Source organism: Lonchura striata, chromosome 1 (assembly GCF_050655825.1).
Source record: "Lonchura striata isolate lonStrDom1 chromosome 1, ASM5065582v1, whole genome shotgun sequence".
NCBI classification, from domain to species: Eukaryota; Metazoa; Chordata; class Aves; order Passeriformes; family Estrildidae; genus Lonchura; species Lonchura striata.
Window position 1 is genome coordinate 15,546,247 of NC_140703.1, and position 21,888 is coordinate 15,568,134.

A 21,888-nucleotide genomic window follows, 5' to 3' on the forward strand; every position below is an offset into this window, starting at 1 on the left:
CTCTCTCCTTGACACCTGCCTCAAGCAAAGCCACCTTCAGCCCTGTTGACAGCTGGAATAAACCAGCAGCCACCGAGGTCCATGTGCCCCACATGGAGAGAAGTGGCTGTTCTCATCCAGGCTGCCAGGAGCAGACTGTGCTCTCCCAAATCCAAACTGTGATGTGACTTTCTCCCTCTACTCTGTGCTCAGACAGATCACGTATGGCAGCACTTGATGAAGAACAAGGGAAGCTGCTGGCAACACGCAGCAGCAGCTGGTATGGGATAATAAAAGTTCTTTTTTTTTTTTTTTCTTGCTTGTTACACAGTCTTTCGCTCAGCACAGAGATCCTGGAGGTTTTTGGTGGCAAATTCAACAAAAGAGACCCACTTTCTTCTCTTGAAGTCTTGTCTGAGACACATGCAGCACCCTTCTTTTTAGTGCTAAGTGTCTGGCCTGCATAAATCTTTCTTCTACCTCCCATGCCACCAAAGCCTCTCAGACACACCCTACACGAGTCCTCCCTGCCCCAGCCATGGGCGTCCAAGTGGCCACACAGTTACAGGGCACAGCTGCAGGGCTCAGAGGATCCTGAAGGCAACTCCTAAAGGCATGGTCTTAGTGCCCATGGACTGAGTCCTGCTCTGCAGAGAGCTGCAAGTGCCTTGGGCAGCTCAGCGTTAGGAGACAAGACCCCACCACGCAGAGCCACAGCCAGCCCTGACCTCAGGCAGAGAGGCAGATGGCTTTTCACCCCATCAATGCCCTTGCCCGCCACCACTGCCAAGCTTGGCACGGTGTAGAAACTTCACCACAACGGGGCTACCAGCCAAAAAACCACACAGATTCCCTGGGAGCCATCACAGGTAATGAAGGACACAGAACAGGACAGAGGCCAAGGCACCAACCTACCCAAGCAGGATAAGACCAGTGGGAAATAGCAGAGAGCAAAAGTGTGACCAGGCTGACAGGGCAGCCACTGAATAGCACCTAGCCAGCCAAAACCTCTCTGCCCTCTGTGACCTAAGCCTAGCTGGAAGAAGGTCCTGGTGACCATCCCTGCAGGCACTACCACCAGCTCCACAGCAGCCCCTGCCCACTGCAAAGGCAGCTGTGTTTGAGTGCTCCTTGTTTCTCAAGTATTCACTGACATTGCTTCTTCCCAGTCTGTGGTACCGTGGGGACTGTGGTTTCCTCCCATCCAAACCCCTTTCATTTTTTTGCTTCAACTTGTTTAGGATTGATGCTGTACAGCTGCTTCCCCCAAAATAAAGACTAAAAGACCTGCCACCTCCTCAAGTGCTTTGAAACCTTTCCTCCCGCTCAATCACTACCTGTTTAAGAAAAACCTCAAAGCTTGATTTCTTCCCTCAAATCACTTACTCTGAAAAAGATCTCAGCGTTTTTGGGAGCACAGATGAAAAAACACTGAGATAAAAGTCTGAAACTTCTGAAGAGGTTAGACCTGGGCCTCTTCACTGTTATCTAAGTAAGGGTACAGGCACACAAACAATTCCTCGCAGAGATATAGTGGAGTACAAATTTGCAGTGACTCACGCTCTTTGAAGGAACTGCCATGTGCTCAGTTCTACCCTGCAGCAAAACACAAGTTTACCCATCAACAGGAGAAGCACAAACCAGCACCTCAATTTGCATAGCACCCCTGCAGCTTCACCAACTGAATTACTGTGCAGAAATCTCCTCTTCTGCCCTTATTTCAAGAATTAAGAAAAGGGATAATTCCAGTGGCAACCTGGAAAATACCATTGTCTTGTCAGTGGTGATGCTGTGCTTCTGGGATGCTGCTTTCCTTCACTTGCAAATCCTTTGCTGTCCCTTAACGTCTTAAAAAAGTGAAGGGACAGTCCACATAATTATCACAGCCAGCAATAAGCAGGACCCCAATACGACTGTGTGCATTGTCCCCAGATCTGTGATTTAAACCCAATTTCAATTTTGTACCTCCCCTCTTCAGTAAACCCAAGTGTCCTTCCAATTCAACCACAAAGTCAAAATTCCCACCAGTTGCTTAGAAGCCTGATAAGGCAAGTCTTCAAAAGCAGCCAAATTTACAGCCACTAGTGACTAGCTCGAGGCTAACATGTAGGATCTCTCTTTAGTCAACACAGAGAATGATGCACTTAATTTAAAGAAAGATGGACTGCTCTCTAGATTTGTCTTTTTCTATCTTCTGATGGCAGATATTGCCTGGATATCTACCTTAGGCAGCGAGTCTGGTGTTAAATGGGTGGCAGACAACTCACAAAATCGTCCAAAATATTTTCCCGCCACCCTGAGTAAAAGAGCAGGAACTAGCCTCAGCAATTCTGTGTCAGCCTCAGGCAACTGAAATCTGAAGGCAAACTGAGTTGCAGATTCTGTACATGGGCTAATCCTTTCTCATAAATCAGTCACAAGGTCATGGTTCCACAACATCCTAAAGAGCTGCACCCCTTTTTTTTTTTTTAATTTTTTTTTATTTATTCCACCTCCCTCAGCACCTGAAACTCAGCCTGAGATGTCCTAAATTCTTCTCCTAACACATCTCACAGCCCAGGCATAACTCCATCATCACAAAGGTGCAGCTCAGAGTGGGATGAGAAGAGGAGCAGTAAAATACAGAAAGGCTTGTTTTTGAAGCAATTGAAGACTGGTGAAGAAGATTAAGCCTTGATACACATGCCTGCATGACTGAAGGCCTTTGAACCACACAACTGGCCTCATTCCTAGCTTCAGTGAGATTAGCACTTGTGTTGCATGCCTAAAATTCAGATAAGAGTCCCACAGAGTGCCTGGGGAGCACTTCTTACTCCAGGCCACCACAGACATCAGGTCCTCAAAGTGGTACTAGACCATGGCCAAAGTCTCAGTGAGGGAAAAGGAATCTGGAGTGGTGACATTAAGAACGGGAGAGGGACAACTAAGCATGCTTGCTGTTCATGAGATGAAGTGTACTTTCAAGCCAAACTAGCATGTCTCTGAAGCTGACAATATGATTTTTTAGCAGCCTCAAGAATGCTTGGATGGCAGGAGCAGAACACATCCCAGCTGCTCTGCTGCAAGCTGAAATGCCCCGGTGCAGACAGCAGCCCCACGTGCTGCTGCACCAGCATCCCATGCAGCTCCCCTGCCACGGGGCTGTATCATGAAGGTGGGAAAGAGAAGAAACTCCTCCTTCAGCTCTTTCCTCAAACCACAGGACACAACAATTCCAAGGTCCCACAGCAGCAAGCCTAAAATCAACACTGCTTCAAAGCCATCCACTTCACACATAAGTGGAGAGAATAGAGATGCTAACAAACCTGTCTCCCTTCAGGCTTTGCTGCTGCCAGAAAAGAGCCACTCAATCTAATGAGTCAATTAAAAATTCATAACTGGATGAATGAAAACAAAAAAAAAAAAGTTTGGTTCTTTTTCTGAGAAAATGAGAACAGTAACTCTTTTCTGTACCTCTTCTTGGATATTCTCTGCAGAAACAAAACCAGCCTGAAAAACGCCAACCTATAGTTTAGAGCTAAAATAACAGGAAAACAGAAAGGACTTGTGATCCACCCAGCTCTGCAGAGAGGAGCCCATTTCCCCAGAAGGACTTCAGGGTCCAACAAAGTTGAAGTCAGCACCACTTCCCATGAATGAGAGGCAGAAGGAAGGTTTTCTGTAAAGGGCTGCTGTCTACAGGTCATTGCTTGGAACACTCTGAAAAATTCAGCTTCTGTCAAGAGTTTGGCTAACCCACAGAAAGGGAGCTACACAGATGCACATGTTCAAAATGCAAGTGACCCCAAGTCATTCCCAAAGTGAATTTTTAGAAATGAATTAAGCTAAACAAAATTAGATCCCGAAATCCTGAGTGCAAGCATCCATGAAGGGGATGTGATTTAACTAATCCACTAGAAGTTACTTTAGATCAATTTTCTTGAGTATCTCTGACACATGTAAGCCCCAAAGCCAATGCCCTCCAAGCACTGTTCATGTCCACAGACTCCCAGATCTTACTGGCTTGTAGCTGTGGAAAGGGAAGGACAGAGGAAAAACAGATCAACCCAGCTTTGGCTCCCCAGACTTTTGGGACAGCAGTGGAGGAGCTTCCCACTGCCCAGCCACTGGATATGCTGACTGTGCTCAGCTCCAGCTCCTTGGCAGAGCCACCCAGAATCCATCCAACCCCACCCTGCCCCCAGGCACGTTTTTTCAGTGGGTGTTGGTTTCAATGGGTTTCACTCCCCAGGGTGACTTAACAAAAGCAGCGCTGACTCAGTCTTGTTTAAACTGCAGTGGGAACTGCAAACCCGGCCACCTAAAGCAAATCACAGACCTACAAATAGAAAATAGAATACTCAGGCATCTACCCCCCAACCACTCGTGGCAAAAATGGCTCCTAAATAAGCACCTACACCCATGCTGTGGAGCTCCACCTAGGAGAGTGACTGGGCTTGCACCTCTGAAGGAAAGAGGCCAAGGCCATGCAAGCTGGAGGCAAGAAGCTCAACCCAAAGTAAGGCTATTGTGATTGAAATCATATCCTGGCTTCTTTCACACTGGATTTCTTGTGTCAACACAGCCTGAACCAGGAACACCACCACGGGATGGATAATGTCAAAGTGGTTTCAAGCTGCAGCCTCATACACACCTCCTAAGGATAGCAAGCCTGCTTGCTGTCTGTGGGCTTGAATTTGCTAGAGAGGGGTCTGTGTTGAAAAGGAGCTCTTTTAGGGGTCCTTCAGCCAAAGAGTTGGATGGGAGCCATTTGACTGCTGTTAGCCGAGTTCGACACTTCAAATACTGCTTTGAGATACAGAAAGCAAGCTGAAGCTTGAAAAGGTCAAATATTCTAGTCAAGAGGTGCTGTGGAAATACTCCAGATTTTAAACTACCTGGTTTTGATTTTTCTAACGCAAACAAAACAAAAAAAACCAAAATAAAATAAAAAAAAAATCCCAAACCAGCTTCTCCACACTAATCTACAGACAACTCAATCTGCTCAGTGGTTTCAGGACGTATTGAGCACTGCTGTAAGAGCCTGAAGATGACCATCTCCCCTGTTCCCTTTTATGTGCTGCTCATTACTATTCCTCTCTTCCCTGCTCAGTTATTTCACCACCTTTGGCAAGCAGCTCTTTGGTCTGTGACTTGTGCCATCTGACACAGACTCCCTGGCCCTCTCCCTCTGTGTAAATCAGTCCCACGCCCGTCTAGCTTTCATGCTGCCTGGTGTCTCATTGTTATAAGGGCCTTATTAGTGAAGAAAGCTCGCTATTTCCTGTGCCTCTGCACCGTGATTTCCTGCAATTCACACCACTGGGCCACCCGCTCACGGGATTTTTATCTGACAGCCTATACAGACCACACTGCCCATGCGGGGTTGAAGGGTGTGACAGCAGCCACGCCGTGAGCAGGACAGCTTACCCACGAGGTTCATCTTGGCGCTGTAGCTGCCGAAGTACCTCTCGTCGGTGTTGGGCGTGTGGCACTCGTACTGGCCGGCGTCGCGGTCCTGCAGCTCGGTGATGTGCAGCAGCACGGCGTCCCCCTGCAGCCGCTCCACGAAGATGCCGCGCCCGCGCACGCGCTGGGTGTAGATGGCGTAGGGGAACGAGGGGTCCACGGTGCTGACGATCTGCACCTCCCGCTCGGGGGCCGAGGGCAGGTAGATGGACCACTGGAAGTTCTGCTCGGCCGGGCCCTGGTAGCCGCTCACCTTGCACCACAGGGTGATGTGGGACCCCTCCGTGCGGTAGAGGGGTCCCTCCTGCACCGTCACTTGCCGCTGGGCCAGCGCCATGCCTGTGGGAGAGAAGAGCCCAGCGTTACTGACCCGCAGGCAATCCCCACACCTTCACCCAGATACATCCCTGCCCTTCCACGGCCATGCTGGACAAAGCAAGCCCTCACACCCCATTTTACATCTGGCACAGCAGGTTCTGGCACAGCACCCCAGAGTCACACTGCAGAATTCTTGCTGACTCAATGGAAGTGTTTTAAAAAACACCCCGAGAAAGAAGCAGCTTTGAGGTAACATAAACCCCTTGCTTGGAAGTTTTAAGAACCCAGGTGTGAAAGGGCAATGCACCATGCAGTAACAAATCAGAAACTCAAGGTGACAGGTCTTTGTTTTCAGTACTTTTACTTTCCAACTCTTATGGAGAGTGGCCAGGGGGCTACACTCCCTCTCCTTTGGTTGCTAGGTCACCCAAACCCAATGTCCCAGGCACTCATCCTCCATCAGCAAACCTGCCAGAGGCTTCAGCTGGTACAAAACCCCCTTCTTCCCCAAACCCAGCACACCTTCTCCATTCTCCCTTATGCTTGTAAAGGCACACAGAGAAATATCACGTTGCTGGCACTGCCTTCCCAAGCCTATTTGAAAGGTGTGCCTTTAGCACGTAACAAAGCCAATTAAAGTGAACGGGGCGAGTGGGCACGTTGCACTCTGAAAGCTGCTGAAGTCAGGGCCCGGTGCCCGGTGCTGTACACAGACACGTGCAGCACAAAACAAAGGCAGCCCCGCAGCATGGTGACCGCAATCCGCCGTATTTTTACACAGATTATGGATGGCTGGCCCTTGGGCTCGTGGCACATTACCAGCACGGCCCTCCAGGGGCCAGATAAATTACAGCAATCTATCTTGTTTGTTGCTACATCAAAGGCTGGAGGTCTGGAGACCACGGTGGGTGTTCACCGGTTATTGAGTTACCAGCAGCATGCACACATGGCAAGGCCAATCACCCTGGCTTCTGTGCCTGCTTGCTTGCCATCATAAAACAGCAATAAGCCGATTTAAAGCAGGTCCTGCATAATCACGTTTGCAAATTTCATCCTCTCTGTGCGTCTGTACATCAGAGGATCCCCCCCCACCCACTCCTCTAATTTTCAATAACAATGCTCAAGTCCAGAGAAGAATTTAAGCTTTCAAAAGCTGGCATCTTGCAGGGAAGAGGTAGCCTTGAATCTGGGGTTTATTGATTCAATCCCGCCCTCTGAACATCGATGTCCAGAAACGAAGTTTTTCTCCACAGCCAGCCTGGACTGGAGCCAGGAGAGATGGTTCTTAGCAGCTTAAAACAAATTGTGAAAAATGGGTTCAGCACATCCATCAGGGCATGCAGCTGAACAGATGGAGTGCAATTCAAACTATTAACTTGGGCTCAGCTTGCTGCTGCTCCAAATTATGTTTCTTTTTACTCTTTATGAAATAATGTGATTTAAGGGGAGGACAGGGAAAGCTAGCACATTTGAAACAAACAGGGAGAGGAACAACAGAGGCAAACACTCCCCCACTGTTTGCTGTACCAATCTCTTCATCCTGGGGAAAGATACTGCTAGAGACAACTAACACATCTATGGTGCAGGCAGCCCCTTCTCTCACACCACAAAGGCCAAAGGACAAAGCAAATATTACAGCCTTTGAAGTGAACTGTTCTCAAAGCAGCAGGAAGGACAAGATCTTTATTACACACCTAAAGACAGCCCATAATCCAATTTCTGTATGCACATGTAGCCTTGCTACAACAACATATCCCACCTGCAATGGCAGTCAAAATTGCACCACAAGGCAAACATGCAGTGGTAGGAATTAGAAGTTCACACACAACACTCCATCAAGTATTTCTCAGCTAAGTGCACAACTTTGTTTTAACGTGGTGCTAGATTTTTTGAATAGGAGTTTTCCAGTTATCTAGTTAAAAAATAGTGTTTTATCAGAGATGGGTATCGAACTTTCCAAAGCTCACTGGAAGACCACAACCCTAGGGACCCACAGTACAGATTTTTGGTAGATGGCAAATCTCACCACCCTCACAGCCAGCACTGACCTGGGCTTCCTTCTTCCCTTGCCAGTGGTTTTTAGGACCTTCACCATAACTCTAACCTGGAGTCCTCCTCCAGGTTCTGAAGAAACCCACTTTCTACATTCCTCCTCTTCTATTTCCCCTTGCACTGGATTGCTGCACCTTCCTAAAGCAGCCAAAAGTGAGCGAGTTAAGAGCCAAAGGGCTCCTTGCTTCCCGTTCTGGCTCCAGGAGCCTAAGTCCTGCCCAGCTCCAGGATGGACAGAAGACAAAACAGTCAGGCTTTTGCTACAACTTGCAGCAGGTTGCTGTCCCAGAGGTGAGACACAAAGGCTCAGAAGTTGGATGAACAGGCTGGATCTCCAGAGCAGGAAGGAGCAGCACATCTTTGGTGCTGTTCACTGTGCCTGGCTGCAAACTGCTGCTCCAACAAAGGTAGGCACAAATGCTTTTCAACACTTTAAAATATCCCAAACAGCAGAAGCAGAAGTATTTCTCCAAAACTATGTTAATCAAGAAAGGAAAGAAGAAAAACAATCACCCTGATAGGATATGGCAGATATGCACCAGTACACGTTGTGCTCAGATACCTTTTGCATGATATTTGGCATTTTGCAAGCTCTGAGAATGCTGTATCCACCACAAACAGTATTAAGAGAACTGCATTTCTTAGTGAGCAAGTGCTCTGATTAACAAAAATAACATGCCTGAGATCCCATTTAAACTCTTATCAATCCCTCTTGAAGTGAGAGAAGAGCTCACTACAGGAGGAGCCGTGTGCTCCACACCTTCCCTAGGACACTCAGGAGACAGTGATGGTGGCATTTGGCTGGTACTGCACTGGCACAGCTGGCTTTTAACTGCAAATCCAATATAATTTACTGACAACGCAAGGGCTGATAGGGAGGAGGTAGTAAGCCAAGTGCTACTTTAAAATTAATAAGAAATTGCAGGTCTGTGCGTCTGTTTTTTTCCAAAAGAGAGCAAATCCCGTGAGATAAGGAAGAAGCCATCCCCTGATCCTTATGCCCTATGGATCAAGGCTATTGTTGCCAGCCTTTTGAGCTAGGAGTAAGCCAAACAACAGCCAGGCAGCTCTCAGCTTACCCATCTCCCAAGCCCTGGAGGGATAAGAGCAGTGGCAAGAGGGAGCAGTGCAGCCGGGTGATTAGACTGAAGCAGCAAGGGACAGCCCAGGACCCAGGAACCCCAGGTGCCCAGTCCCTGCACCTGCCCTATGCCAGCTCTCCCAGCAGGGCCACTGCAAATGTCACGGGAAACAGCTCTGAAAAGCACAAGAAAGGCAAGAGAGAAATGCTATGTCAGAGTCACACAGCCATTCAAGTCTCCCTTGTCGCATCACAGCCAGGATTTCAATGTCTCTCCAAGAAAGAAAGGGCAAGAAAGGAGCGTCAAGCATCCCTGCCAGCCAGGCATCTCCCCCAGCAGTACTGCAGCTCAGCTTCTGAGTACACCGTGTCTTTGCAAAATCTGGACCCCCACAGCAGCCTCAGATGATTTGGGCAGGATCTGACCTTTCCACGGAGACACACACAGAGCTCAGAGCTCAGGTTTTCCACACACAGCTGGTCATTTCAGCTGCCTGATCCAAAGTACTCTGAAGATGCCCCATTTCAGAAAGTGACATTTACCTTCTGGTAAGGAAGTGGACCCTCAGGTCCCTTTCAGAAGAACATGTGTGCAAAATTTTAGCTGAGAACATTGACTCAAGGCTGATTGCAAGGGACAGGTGGGTGTAATAAAAGGATGCCTGAGCACACAAAAACTCTGCCACAGCATTGACAGCTCAAAAGAATAAATAAAAACTCATGACAGAATGATGAAGAGCCTCTCACACAAATATTCTCTCCATCTCAGACCATATGGGTTACATCTGCACCACATCCAAAAGTACTGCAGCAGTTGTACCAAGTTATCTTCGATATCAATATTCACTGCCAGTAGTCATTTCATCTGAAGGAGAAGCTCGAGCTCTTATGAGTATTATCCTGGGTCTCTAATCACTAGGCAGCAACTAAAAAAGTAATGATATACATATCTTCTTGATATAGATATCTTCTATAAGCACCAGGGCTAGCAGTGATGAACACCAAACGGATTACATGGTTTGAGGGGATATTTCTACCCCTGCAGCTTTAGAGATTCTCAGTGAAGGAAAACTTCTGTAAAGTACTATTTGTCAATAACTGACAATACTAATCCTAAATTTCCTTTAAAAGTTACTTTGTGCCTTTGACTACAGTTATTAGACAAGGACATCCCTCTCCCTTTCACAAATACACAGCACACATCTGGGTTTTGTTGTTGTCGCTATTGTTTGTTCAACTTGCAGGTGCTCCTGAGAAACTGTCAAGAGAAGAACAACAATGATGATGAACACTATGGAATGGCTTCTCTGTCGGAAGTAATGGAGTCTGGAGGAAAAAAAAAAAGGTGACTTGAAGGGGATCTGGTAAAGGTTTTTTCACAAATATATATATATCATGTCAAGGATGGTCAAGAATTTGACCCTTTACCATCTCTTCTAGTTTAAATACCAAGGGCTATCAACTGAAACTGGTCAGATCCAGATTTATAACAAGTGAGGCAGTTTTTGCAGCTGAACACAGCAGACTTGTGGACGCCCTTGCCAAAGGATACTGTGGGTATGGAAAAAGGGTCAAAATATGAGTGGGATAAGCACAACTAAACAGGTAAATCACATCAGATTCATAAGGCTCCCAAAACAAGCTACAGTTGCACAGCTACCTGCCTACAGCTTTTTGGGGCATGATGCTGAGCAAGGTACAGGATTTACTCTGAACTGGTACAGCTGTCCTCATGCCCCTTCACAACCCATGTCACTGCAGCCTGGACTCTTCAGCAATGTGGGTCTGCAGACTATGCCTTGGTTATACCACAACAGAAGCTAGAAAAGGTACCATTTCAGCTTCTTCTCTAAGAGCATGACTATTTCTGCTCTGAACACCCGAACTGGTTCCCTCAAAACACCCTTAGAACTGACAGGGGAGCTTGTGCCCCTATGAAGGGAAGGAGAGGGAAAGGGAACATGCATAAATCCTACTTGGCTATGACAAATTAGCATCGTCAGCAGACCACAGGACCTGGCAGAAAGTCCCCAGTAAAGAAGACAATTCAGACATAAGTGTTAAAGGGCAGTTATGCTAAAGCACCTAATTCTGAGCCGCAGAGATGCTCCGGTCAAGCTCAACCCAAAAGCAGGTGCAAGTGCACCACAGGCTGTGGCCACTGCAGGACTGCAGGGACCTGCAGGAGCCCAGGCTGACCACCCAGCTGGCCACTGCACTCCAGTGCATGGCATGGTGCCATCTAAGGTGAGGCAAGTGCCAGCAGACTTCCTCCTGCTGCTCCCCGTGTCCTGCTGCGCAGGAGCTGCAGGCTGTGGCATCACCCCTCCTCAGTGCCCTGACTGCCCTGCCCCAAAGCAGCAGCACTGAGCCCTGCACAGGCCTCTGCTGCCAGTGAAATACTCAGGGACAGTGAGCATCCTCTGAGCTCATATTCCCTCTTAAATCAGATTAATTTGTCAGTCTTGCTTATGCACGAGGCTCCCCAGAGGATGGCACTTCCTCTCTCCCTCCTGTCACCCACAGAGCATGTAGACACCTCTTGCCAAACCCAGTCCTTCACTTAGTCCCTGATTTTTCTCTGGACTCCACAGCAGGGCTGACACTCACAAAACAGTAATATATTTCAAGAAGGCACTTCCAAGCTCACTATTGTCCAGCCACTGAGAATACTTCCCCAAGCAACCATAATTTTTTTTGCCATGGGCTGAAGACTAATAAAATCTCTGAGGGAAACAGTCTGCCCCACCAGGCAACACCAAAGCAGAGACAATCTTTTAGCAGCACACACCTGCTATTCTGTGAAGTCCCCTGTTAAGCATACAACCAAAAATTAGGTTTGAGCCTAATTTTTGCATAAATGAGTCACAGCAGGAACAATCTCCATACACTGCAACCTGCTGCCAGATGGATAAAAACAATGCTATCAGAAGAAAACATGTGGTAAGCCCCCACAATTCCCCCAATACGGTAAAGCCTCATTCTGGGAAAATACAGTGCTTTCTGGGGTATTTCTTCTCATGCTAAGAGAGCAGAGTGTACTGAAAGGCTGGCTGGAGCCACCTGCAGAACAACTCTGTCCCTATCCTCCACCCTTTTGCTTTAATGTTCAAATGGTGCAACCAAATGGATGCCTGATCCCCTATCCTCCCCTTCCTCCACTCCTGCCACCACCCCAACACTCCCAGCACATGGGCCATCTTTCCTAAACCAACTCATAACGCTATTATCATTCCTCATTTGAATTCTTCCCACTACTGAGCCAACTAAGGATGGCTAAGTGGCGAGGTCAGCCAAGAGCAATTTATACAATAATTGGTATGGAAATATCAGAATCAGTGGGAAAATATCAAAGCATGGGCAAACCAGACAGGAGTTGCCAATGAAGCTCTTTGTTCTTCCCACACCACTGCCTTCCCTCATCTCTGCTCGCTGCTCCGTCTCACAGCCGCTCACTTCCACAGCAGATGTTTACTGTCTTTTAAGAAAAAAATGTTTTCAATAAATATGAAAGAGATGGCATTTCTTTTAATCACCATAGATTGCTGTGGCCTGTGACTAGCTTCCCAAGTTCTGACTGTAAAAGAGGTCTTGTACCTCTGCTATAAATATGCATCCAGTCAGATATCCGACCCCCTCGCCAAGATCAGAGCCATTTTACATCCTTTGGTTCTTCTCAGATCTGGCCCTTATATTGACAGAAGACTTCCTTATTTTCCCCAGTATGGCATTGGTATTCTGCAGATGCACAGTGTGAAATGTGATCTGCCCTTGTGATTTCTTCCCCTCCCTTTTTTAAGCAAACTACATCCTATATGGATGTCACATTCCTCTAACTGCTCCTTCCCTGTTCTACAATTAGGTATGTTAAAATATGCTAGTTTTAACACCACCTTAGAACAGCATATTCTTGAGCCACAGATCAAGGTTACTGTATTGCTACAACCTTTAAACTTCTAAAAATGCTGAAAGGATGAAATAATAATTCACTATCTATGTTGGACACTGAGAAGACAAGAAACAATAGGCTTGGACTTGAAAAGTGGAAATTCAGACTGGTCATGGGAGCAAGCTAAATGCTCAGTTTCCCAGAAGCTAGGAAAGTGAAGCACCAGAGAGACTGCTCTGTGAGAGACTAAGACATCTCACAATAGCTTCCTCTAACAGACACTTTCTTCAAGGATACCGTAAGGCAGAGATGAACCTGTCCCAGGGGATGCATGACACAAGACCTTCCTGCTCTTACAGTTCTAACATTCTCAATCATCCCACCAGAAAGTATATTTAAAGTTACTTCGCACAGAAGCCTGAGACTACTCTTTAATCTAGTGTGGCTTTACTTTGAAAAGTCAAAGTACTCAGCATCCAGAAGCCAGCCAGACACGCCTGTGGTCAGAAAAAAGAGCAATACCCGTAATAACCAAAGGAAGGAGGATGGCTGGGCAGTCCTTCTGCACACAGATCCCTGAGCTCTGGAGCTCATGGGGCTCAGCCTCCTTACTTCACAAGGGCTTTGAAGTACTTGGTGGCACAAGATGTACCTGGATGTAAAAGGTAACAACACACGCTGGTGCACGAGGGACAGACTGAGCTGGCTGCCCTGCTGCTTCAGAGTCAGAATGGTAAATGACTGCTGGGGACCCAAATATCTTTGTGCAACACACCTACTGCTTACTGCAGTTTTATACTTTCCTGCAAAGATGATGAGAAAAAAGAAGCCTTATAACCTGCAATTCTTGTATTCACCAACGTTTTAACTAACCCCACAGAATGCCAACTTTTTTCTGTACCTGAGGTAGAGCTTGTCCTGTGAAGCACTTAATCAACTGTTTGTCTTCTTCCAAGGTCAGCACACGACCTCTGCAGCCCTTTTCCATCTCCCAGATCAGCATGTTCTTTACACGTAGCACTGTTACCCTTATCACTATGGGAAGAACAGAGCAGAAGCTCCCTGGCAGATTTTGCTTATATTGGGAGTATGCAGGCAGGAAGTGTTGTCTTGCCCACGCAGTACTTCTGACTTGCACTGCTCCTCGTGCCTTATTCTTAGGAGTTTCTTCTTCCTCACAGCCCACTGAATCCATGCCCCAGTGACTTGTATCACTGCTGCTGGTTCCAGGTCTGGTTAAGCACTACAATACAAAGCAGCATTTACAGCAGCCTGCTGGAATGCCCAAGGCAATGCCTACTTTTATATTTTCCAATGGAAAGCAGTGATGCCTTTATTAGTACATCCCCAGCTTGAGTTTTGAAGCTGCCACCTCATGCACTCCCTGTAAGATTTAGTGCAGATCTGCACAAAAAGTGAAGTCTCCTAAGATTTTTATGTGTACTTTTCTTTCTGTTCTTGTAGCTAGCTGTTAAAATACATGTAAGGACACACCATTTACCCTGGTGTCTCTAGTACTGCTCCCAGACCTCTAAAAGATTCAGCACTGCCATTTTAGTACCAATGCTATGAAGCACCAACACTATGAAGCATTTTGGACTGCTGAACCCTTGGCTGGTATGTGGTCCCAGTCTATCAAGAGGAGGGGGTGAAATGAAATTGTTTTGAGCATCAAAGCTAGGCAGGAAATTTCTGTCTTAGTTCATTATGCCCTCCAGCTCCTGTATTTCTTTTTATTATCCTTCTTTAGTCTTCAAGTCCTACATGTTCAACGTCTAGGGTCATTCGAAGAATTGTCAAGCATTATTCCCTGTGCTATCACTCACTCTCAGACAATAAGAAACTTCATTTTGTTTCACAGTCAATAACGTTTTAATGTCACTTCTTTTTTTGTTTTCCTGCATGCTCTGCAATCCCTTCCAATATTAAAAAAAGCAGAATGTCCCTATTATTGCTGTAATTCACCTCATAACATCCCAGATGCTTAAATACTCTCCCAGGAGAAAAGCGTGTGGAGTCCCAAATCTCACCTTCACATTATCCTTGCCAAAAGGAAACAGCATTTATTACCCAAGCTTTCATTAAAGGGATTCCCTCTCTTTCATGAGATCTCTTAAAATACATCTGATGCATGGAGAGCCTGGTTTATTGCCTTCCCTCAAATTTATTTTTCCTAAAGAAAAACAAAGCTTCTTGTTCTCTTTTATTAAAACACAGGGAGGAAGGACAGACATACAAGTGCCTCCCTCCATCTCCTAAGAGAAACACCAGTGTTTTGGCCCATCTTTCCATACTCCTTGAACTTGCTTATTTGGTTTCCTGCCCTTCCTGTTTCTCCAAGCAACTCCAGATTTTCCCTTGCTTTGGTAAGGATGACACTAAGTAGTTCATCGCCCTTACTCTTCTCTATAAACTTTGTTTGCATCTCTGTTCTTCTGGGCAGGGCTGGAGCATCTCCTTTTCAACCTCTAAACTGGAAGCCTCAGGCAGCCATTTATTAATTGCTTAACCCTGAATTGATTACCTTCCAGAGAGAGAAACTTAACAACAATCGATTAAATATTGGCAGGCTGTAAGAGCTGATGACAAAGTGCCCTGCTGCACATTCCTTCCTACCTCCCAGGGCACACCATTCCTCCAGCACTCCAGCTGTATCCTCAGGCACAGGTCTGCACCTGCTCCCCACCTCTCTTCTACAGCTATGTAGAAATAACACTAAAAAAAACCACCTAAAATGTAATATCTAGAAAAGAATGCAGCTGGGGCAATCTCTTCCTTCTGGCATGCTAAAGAAACATTTGTGCCCCTCAGCATGACCATTAGCAAGAGAGAACATTCCATGTGCAAGGCAAAGCTGCCATCTTGTACTCCTTCAGCAAAAAGGGCTTTCAGGTAAACAGCAAACTGACATATCCCCAAAGACAAAGGGTACTGGCTAAAATCACACATTTCTCCAAAATGGTTTTCCCACCCCACCATAAAGGATCACAGGAATATGAATTACAGCCATATAGCAGCAGTTAGTTTCCATCTTCTCCCCAGAAATTCATCTGGATTCTTCCCTGTTCACTAAGCAGCAGCAAGATGCTGCCTCTCAAAACTTTTGTGATTCAGTCAGACAGCATCCCTGAAAGACAGACAAAGATGCAGGGAAGATTCTTCAGCTACCTGCTCCCTTTTACTGCTAATTAAGATGTTAGAACTCTTTATCTGCATACACTGTAATTTATTAGTTTGACATGCTACACAGACTATCAGCAGTTGTCACCAAACTACCAAGGCTCTCATTTCAAATGGGAGGACAGGAGCTTTTCTGGCATTTGGAAAGGAAAACAAAACAAAAAAAAACCACACAAAAACCAAAGAACAAACAAAAAAAACCCAACCAAACAAAAAACCAAAACAAAACAAAACAGAGGGATGCAGAAGCATTTATGTTACTGTTTCTTCCAGGCTGGGAGGGAGAAAGGTACAATCATTCCTTCTAAGCACAGTACTACTATCAGTGAGTAAGAAGGACAATCATGCAATTCTCCTCCCTGAGGAGGAACAAGCCCATGCACCAGGGGGAACCAACCAGCTGGAAAGCACAGGAAAACACTTAAAACACTTTTTATACTCAACAAACAAACCCAACACACAACAGTGAGTGGTAACTGCACACTGGCACAGGCTGCTTCAAGCGAATGTGGAGCCTCCACCCTGGAGGTAATTTAAAGTTATCTGGACATGATCCTGAGCAACCTGCAAGGGACTCGGACCAGATGATCTCTGAAGGTCCCTTCCAATCTCAATACTCTGTGAAGGACTCTCCAAAACTGCACTTTCACCACTGCTGTAAACTCAGTTACCTTAGCTCAGCACTAAACACCTATGCAGAGCGACCTCACTGCAGCAGCGACAGCGAAAAGGTGGTAAAAACACCCTCATCCCAGGAGATTCAGTTTAAAAATGTGGTTTCACAATGCAGTTAAGCTGATCTAGGTACCAGCTGCCACGGCAAAAAAGCAGTCTTGCTTTCCCACTCACTTTATTCCTAGCAAAACACACACGCTCCTCTCCCCAGGCTTGACCTCTGCATGAGCTGAAAGAAGAATGACCGAAGGAAAGAATTTTCACCAAGAGAGCAGGAACACCTTTTCCTTTGGGGGATAGGGGCAAACAACCTTTTTCATTAGCAGCTGGGACACTGCACCAGCCCAGCCAGACTGTGAGCCAGAAGCTTCAGCCAGCCAGCAGATGGGTGCAGAATGGGCAGGGAAGGAGAGCAGGGCAGAGTGGGAGCCAGTGCCGGGGTCTCTCTCTGCTGGAGCCCCTGATGGTCTCTAGCAGGCCTTATGCAAAGGCAGCAAGTGAAGGAGTGCTGCAGGTGCTCGCTGCAGCTTACTCCCCATCACACAGAGTAAAATAAAAGGGGTCCAAGCCACCACTTTCAGCAAACAACCCTCAGAGCAGCAGACTTAATGAAGCCTAGCTTCCCGTGCAGGAGGGAGAGGCTGTCTCTGAGATGAATGACTTGACTGCAAGCTCCAGCTGGAGCTTCTCCTACAGCTGGCACAGCATTTGGAAGCACTGCTGAGGCCCTGAAGAAAAGGGTCTCCTCCAGTGCCCTGTCACTGCCCTGACTCAGCCACCTACTCTTCACAAGGCTTGCAGGAACTTGTTCATTTCCGAGCTCTCTGCTCCTGTCAAATTTGCGTAAAATTGGCCAAAGGGCTTCCAGGTTATCTGGAAAAGGGTGGCAGAGGCAGCATGATCAGATAAGCCCTCCTTCTCTGAGAAGCCAGCCTGAGGAAATGCAATGAGAGGCAGAGGCTGGGAACCAAAAACCACAGAGGGAAGAAGCACTAAAAAGAAAAGGTAGAACAAGGCTAAGAAGGGCTTTAAAAGAGAAGACACGCATCTTGCATTTGGCACAGCAGAGGAGGAGGAGGAACTAATTTGAGAGTTCAGGGGAACCAGCAGACAACAAAAAAAAAACCTGAACAAATTTCAGAGGCAGAGATGGATAGGAAATGCTGCAGCTTACATTCCTTAAGCAGAAAGACCCAGGTGTGTGCACATGCATGTAAGTAAGCACTAGAGACAGAGGTTAGAATTTTGAATTGAACAGATATACAAGCCTGGAACACCAGCAGAGAGAGGCCACTTCAATTTTTAGAAGTGGACAAAATTACAGAGAGGCAGGGACTGTAGGAAGATGTGGACAGGGTCACAGAATAGACCCCTTGTAGGCACACAAGAACAAACCTGAAGCTGGTATACAGAGTAAACTCATGAGGTCATAAGAAAAGCTCTGTCAGAGGCAGGAAAAGGCAAAGACAATAGAACTTAGAGGAAATCTCTCCAGGAAGAGATCAAAACTGGTTAGTGCAAGGTCAATTACAATGTCAAGAAAAGTAATACTTGATCACAACCAAGATGTAGAGCAGTGGGGGCTATTAAGAAAGCCCTTGCGAAGTAAATCACAGAGACAGACTAAACTGGCAGAGCTGGGAGGCTGGGATGCTCCAGAGTATCCCATGGGGCTCACAGAGGACACAGCAGCTGCTGGAGGAGGAGGGGATAAAGCAGCTTTGCATTGAAGGAAAGAAGCTATGAGCAGGAAAACAAGTGACAGAGACAAGGTAAAATCAGTTGAGACCCTTAAGACAAGCAGAAAGGTCAGAAATTCTCTCTTTGTGAAAAGCATGGAGAAGGAAAGCAGGACAGAGAAAACCAACAGGTGAAGACAGACAATCATTTGTATGCCAGTTCTCTTCATAAAGTTACAGCTTGAGGAACAAATCTGAAGGTGGAGAAGGGCCTATCCAAGCTTGGGGGGCAATACCACCATCATCATTCAGTACAGCAAAAATTAAAACAGTTGACAAGAGACAAGGCAGAGAGGGAAGAGGCCAAGCTCTGAGATGGGGAGGTCAGCGTGGTCAGAGGACTCATGCCAGCCTCATGCCACTGCACTACAGCAGGAGCAGAAGCAGCAGATGGTGGGGCTGGAGATGGGAGAGAGGGCAGAAAAAGTGTCCTGGGGATGAGGAGAGATGCCATTGCACTGGTGGTGTAAACAGCTATTGGGGAGAAATGCCAAAAAAGAGAGGAGTGGGGGGAAATCCAAATCCAGGGTGTACAAAAAAAGCAGCAGCAAGAGTGGCAGAGGACGAGGAAAACAGAAAGACCCTGAAGGGGAGGAGCAGTGCTGACTGAAAATCAAGACTGGCTGGCAAGCCAGGTACCTCCTTAGGGCATGGGTGACCCAGGACAGGGAGGAATGACTTTGGACTAACCAACAGCATCTGCTGATCAAGAGGGGCCCCAGCCTTCAGCACCAAGACAAGAACTACACACGAGAGATGGCAACACAGAAAGGGACATGACCTTAACGACTGCAAGTCTCATTTGATGTATGGAGTCTGGGAAAAGCTGCAAGTTGGATTTTTTCAGGATTACAGAATCAGCTTAGCCACACCACCCCTCAGGCACCAGTCCAAATGCCCTTCTGCCTCCCAGAGCAGCCCGTCTCGGCATCCACAAGATGAGATGGGGCAGCACAACCCGAGAGATGCTCCAAAGGCAATACACCCTGACCTCAGCAAGAGCAGACTTGCCATTTTGTAGGGCTGCAGGTTTATCTGGAGGTCTCAAAGAAAGCAGAGTCCCAGCTTCTTGACACAGACGATGTGTTTGAGCATGACTAACTAAACAGCATTTGTCACTAAACAAAAAAACCTTTCCTAATCAACTGAGAAAAGGAAGGGTGGGGGATGGTAAACTGTTCCTAAATACACCGCTCTGAGCATCCTCCTGCCTACACTCCCCAATGAGCAGACGTATGCAGAAGTTTTCATCTTCAGCTACTTACTTAGCAAAGCTAGTCCCCTCTGATCAGGGAGTTAAGGAAAGGCTTACACAGCTACCAGGGAGGGAGGGTTTTATTTATCTGATTTCAACATGCCCAAGTTATCAGACTCTAGAGGAATTCAATTAATGAGAATAAAACTCTTGTTTGATGCAAGTCTGGAAGGGTGCAGTGGGTTGTTTTTTTCCTGCAAATAGCTGCACCCTAGAGATTTTACACTGATTATAAGCCGTAACAGCGACCAATTGATGCAAGCTGAACAGATTCAGCAGCTGCACCGAAACACCACACACGCTCCAGATCTGTCGGGGACCCACACAGCTGGAGGAGACCAGCAAAAAGACAAGGAGAAGGGAGGGCTGCAGGGCCAGGAAGCTGGTGGGACTGCAATCCCAAAGGAGCTGCTGAGGCCATGCCCCTCCTTCACCTCACAGCAGTAACAGACTGGTGGTGAGGGTTGGCATGGGTTGCACTCACTAGCACAGCTGTGAAATGTCACCTCCCAAGATGAAGGCAAAATTAAATGTCCTGCACAAGCTCGTGAGGCAAGGCTTGAGCACCACAGCCACTTGGCTGCTCCTGGCCAATGTCCCAAAGAACACAGGAGCCAGCCCCATGCCCAAGCCAGGCTGTCCTTGCCTGGGAAGGTGCCCCTATGCCCACACAGACACCTGCTCCCTGCCAGGTTCTGGGGCATCTGGCACTTGTCAGGGCTTCTTCTTGCCACCACAGGGCTTCTTCCTGTCACCAAGCATCCCCCTGGAGAGGAGGGAGCGTGGCCTGTGGGGGCAGCCGGGACAAGGGGACCATGGCACACACTGCTTTGGGCTCCATCTCAGGACAGGCCACTCCTGGCAGAGGCAGCAAGCTGTCACCACCTGGGACAGAGCTCCCACCCTTCCTGGCAGTGTCCATCCCCACTGGCTCTGCCCAGGTCATGCCCTCTCACCCACGGCCACCCAGTGAAGGGGAACAAATGGGGCACAACCTGTCTCCCAAGGGGCTCCAGAAATCCCAAGGGCTGGCCCCAACATTTTAAACGTGGCAGTGGTCACACCTGGGCTCAGGCTGCCCTCTTGCACTGTGAAAGAGGAGGAAAAGAAATAATTCTGACAGCAATATAGGCTTTGGAGAATTTTACTCAGATAATCCTCTCCTAAGGTTGGCCAGCTGGCTTTAAAGGGAACAGACTGAGCAACATCACAAATCACTGAACCGATGAGAACCAAACACAGGGTGCAAAACTCTTCTCATACAAACGTTTCTTTTTAAATCCTGCCATGAAGATAAGCACAGCTCCCAACACCACTCCCAGGCAATGCTAGTCCTAGGAGATTTACCCAATGTTTATTCAATGCACATTTCTCCAAAACCCACATGGTACATCCAGCCAGGAAACCGAACAAACATCCATAATTTCCTTTGACACCTCCTAGCTACACTGTTCTGACAAAAGCAACCAGAGCCATCCAGTACCACTGCATGCCAAAAAAAAAAAAAAAAAAAAAAATCACCAAGGAAAAAAACCCAAAGAATCCTAGTTATCCCTGTTTCCTTACTAAACCTCTTCAACACAGTGAGCCAGCAAGAGGGAGAAATCACAGGCTGAACCAGCCAGATTCCATCAGCTGGTAGGACAGCACCAATAATACCTCCCGGCTGTATATTTGGGAAAGACATGTAGGTGTTTCTATAGTCTGCTTACACAGAAACCTCAGGAACTCTCCCCTCTCTTCCCTAAGGGAGATTCAAGACATTTGAGGTTTAACAGCTGCAACAAACAGCATTCTCTTACTAGAGAAAATATTCAGGAACAAGATAACAAGAGACACGGTTACTGAAACAGGATGAAAACATGGAAAAAGCCTCTGGGGTCCATGTGCTGCCCTAATGACTGCAGACTGCTACTCAGAAAAATCTGAATTCAAGTATACCGCTCTCATCACCACTTGCAGATCAAATAGGAATGGCAAGATGCAAATCTTGCTGCCTGCAAAAGAGGTAATCTAAGACACCATTTGTGAGCAACCCACTAGCAGTGCCACAGCCCCTGCAAACACAAAGAAATAAAAACCTGCAAATGTCCTTGATCTTGCATTCATTCCCCAGTAGATTACTGTGCTGAACCCAAACATCATCACTTTAATGTCTGGAGCAGTTGAGGGCACAGTTATTATTGCACATGAAATAGCAAGGGTATATATTCACTATTCAAATTCGATTGCAGAATTGGCAGATGGGTTAAAAAGATGAGTTAGAAGGAAA

The 21,888-nt window shown here is 47.0% G+C and overlaps 1 protein-coding gene across 3 annotated transcripts in view; it reads right to left on the reverse strand.

Moving 5' to 3' along the window:
• The window catches only part of IGSF3 (immunoglobulin superfamily member 3), a 92,373-nt gene that overhangs the window by 59,166 nt on the left and 11,319 nt on the right, over positions 1–21,888 (reverse strand). For all 3 annotated transcript variants that reach the window (XR_014950091.1, XM_085560780.1, XM_021541594.4), the window contains exon 2: positions 5,389–5,766. Coding sequence is in view for 2 of the 3 variants with exons in the window: in XM_085560780.1 (XP_085416906.1) it covers positions 5,389–5,766 (378 nt within the window). In the remaining variant the exon portion in view is untranslated. The remainder of the gene's footprint in view (positions 1–5,388; positions 5,767–21,888) is intronic.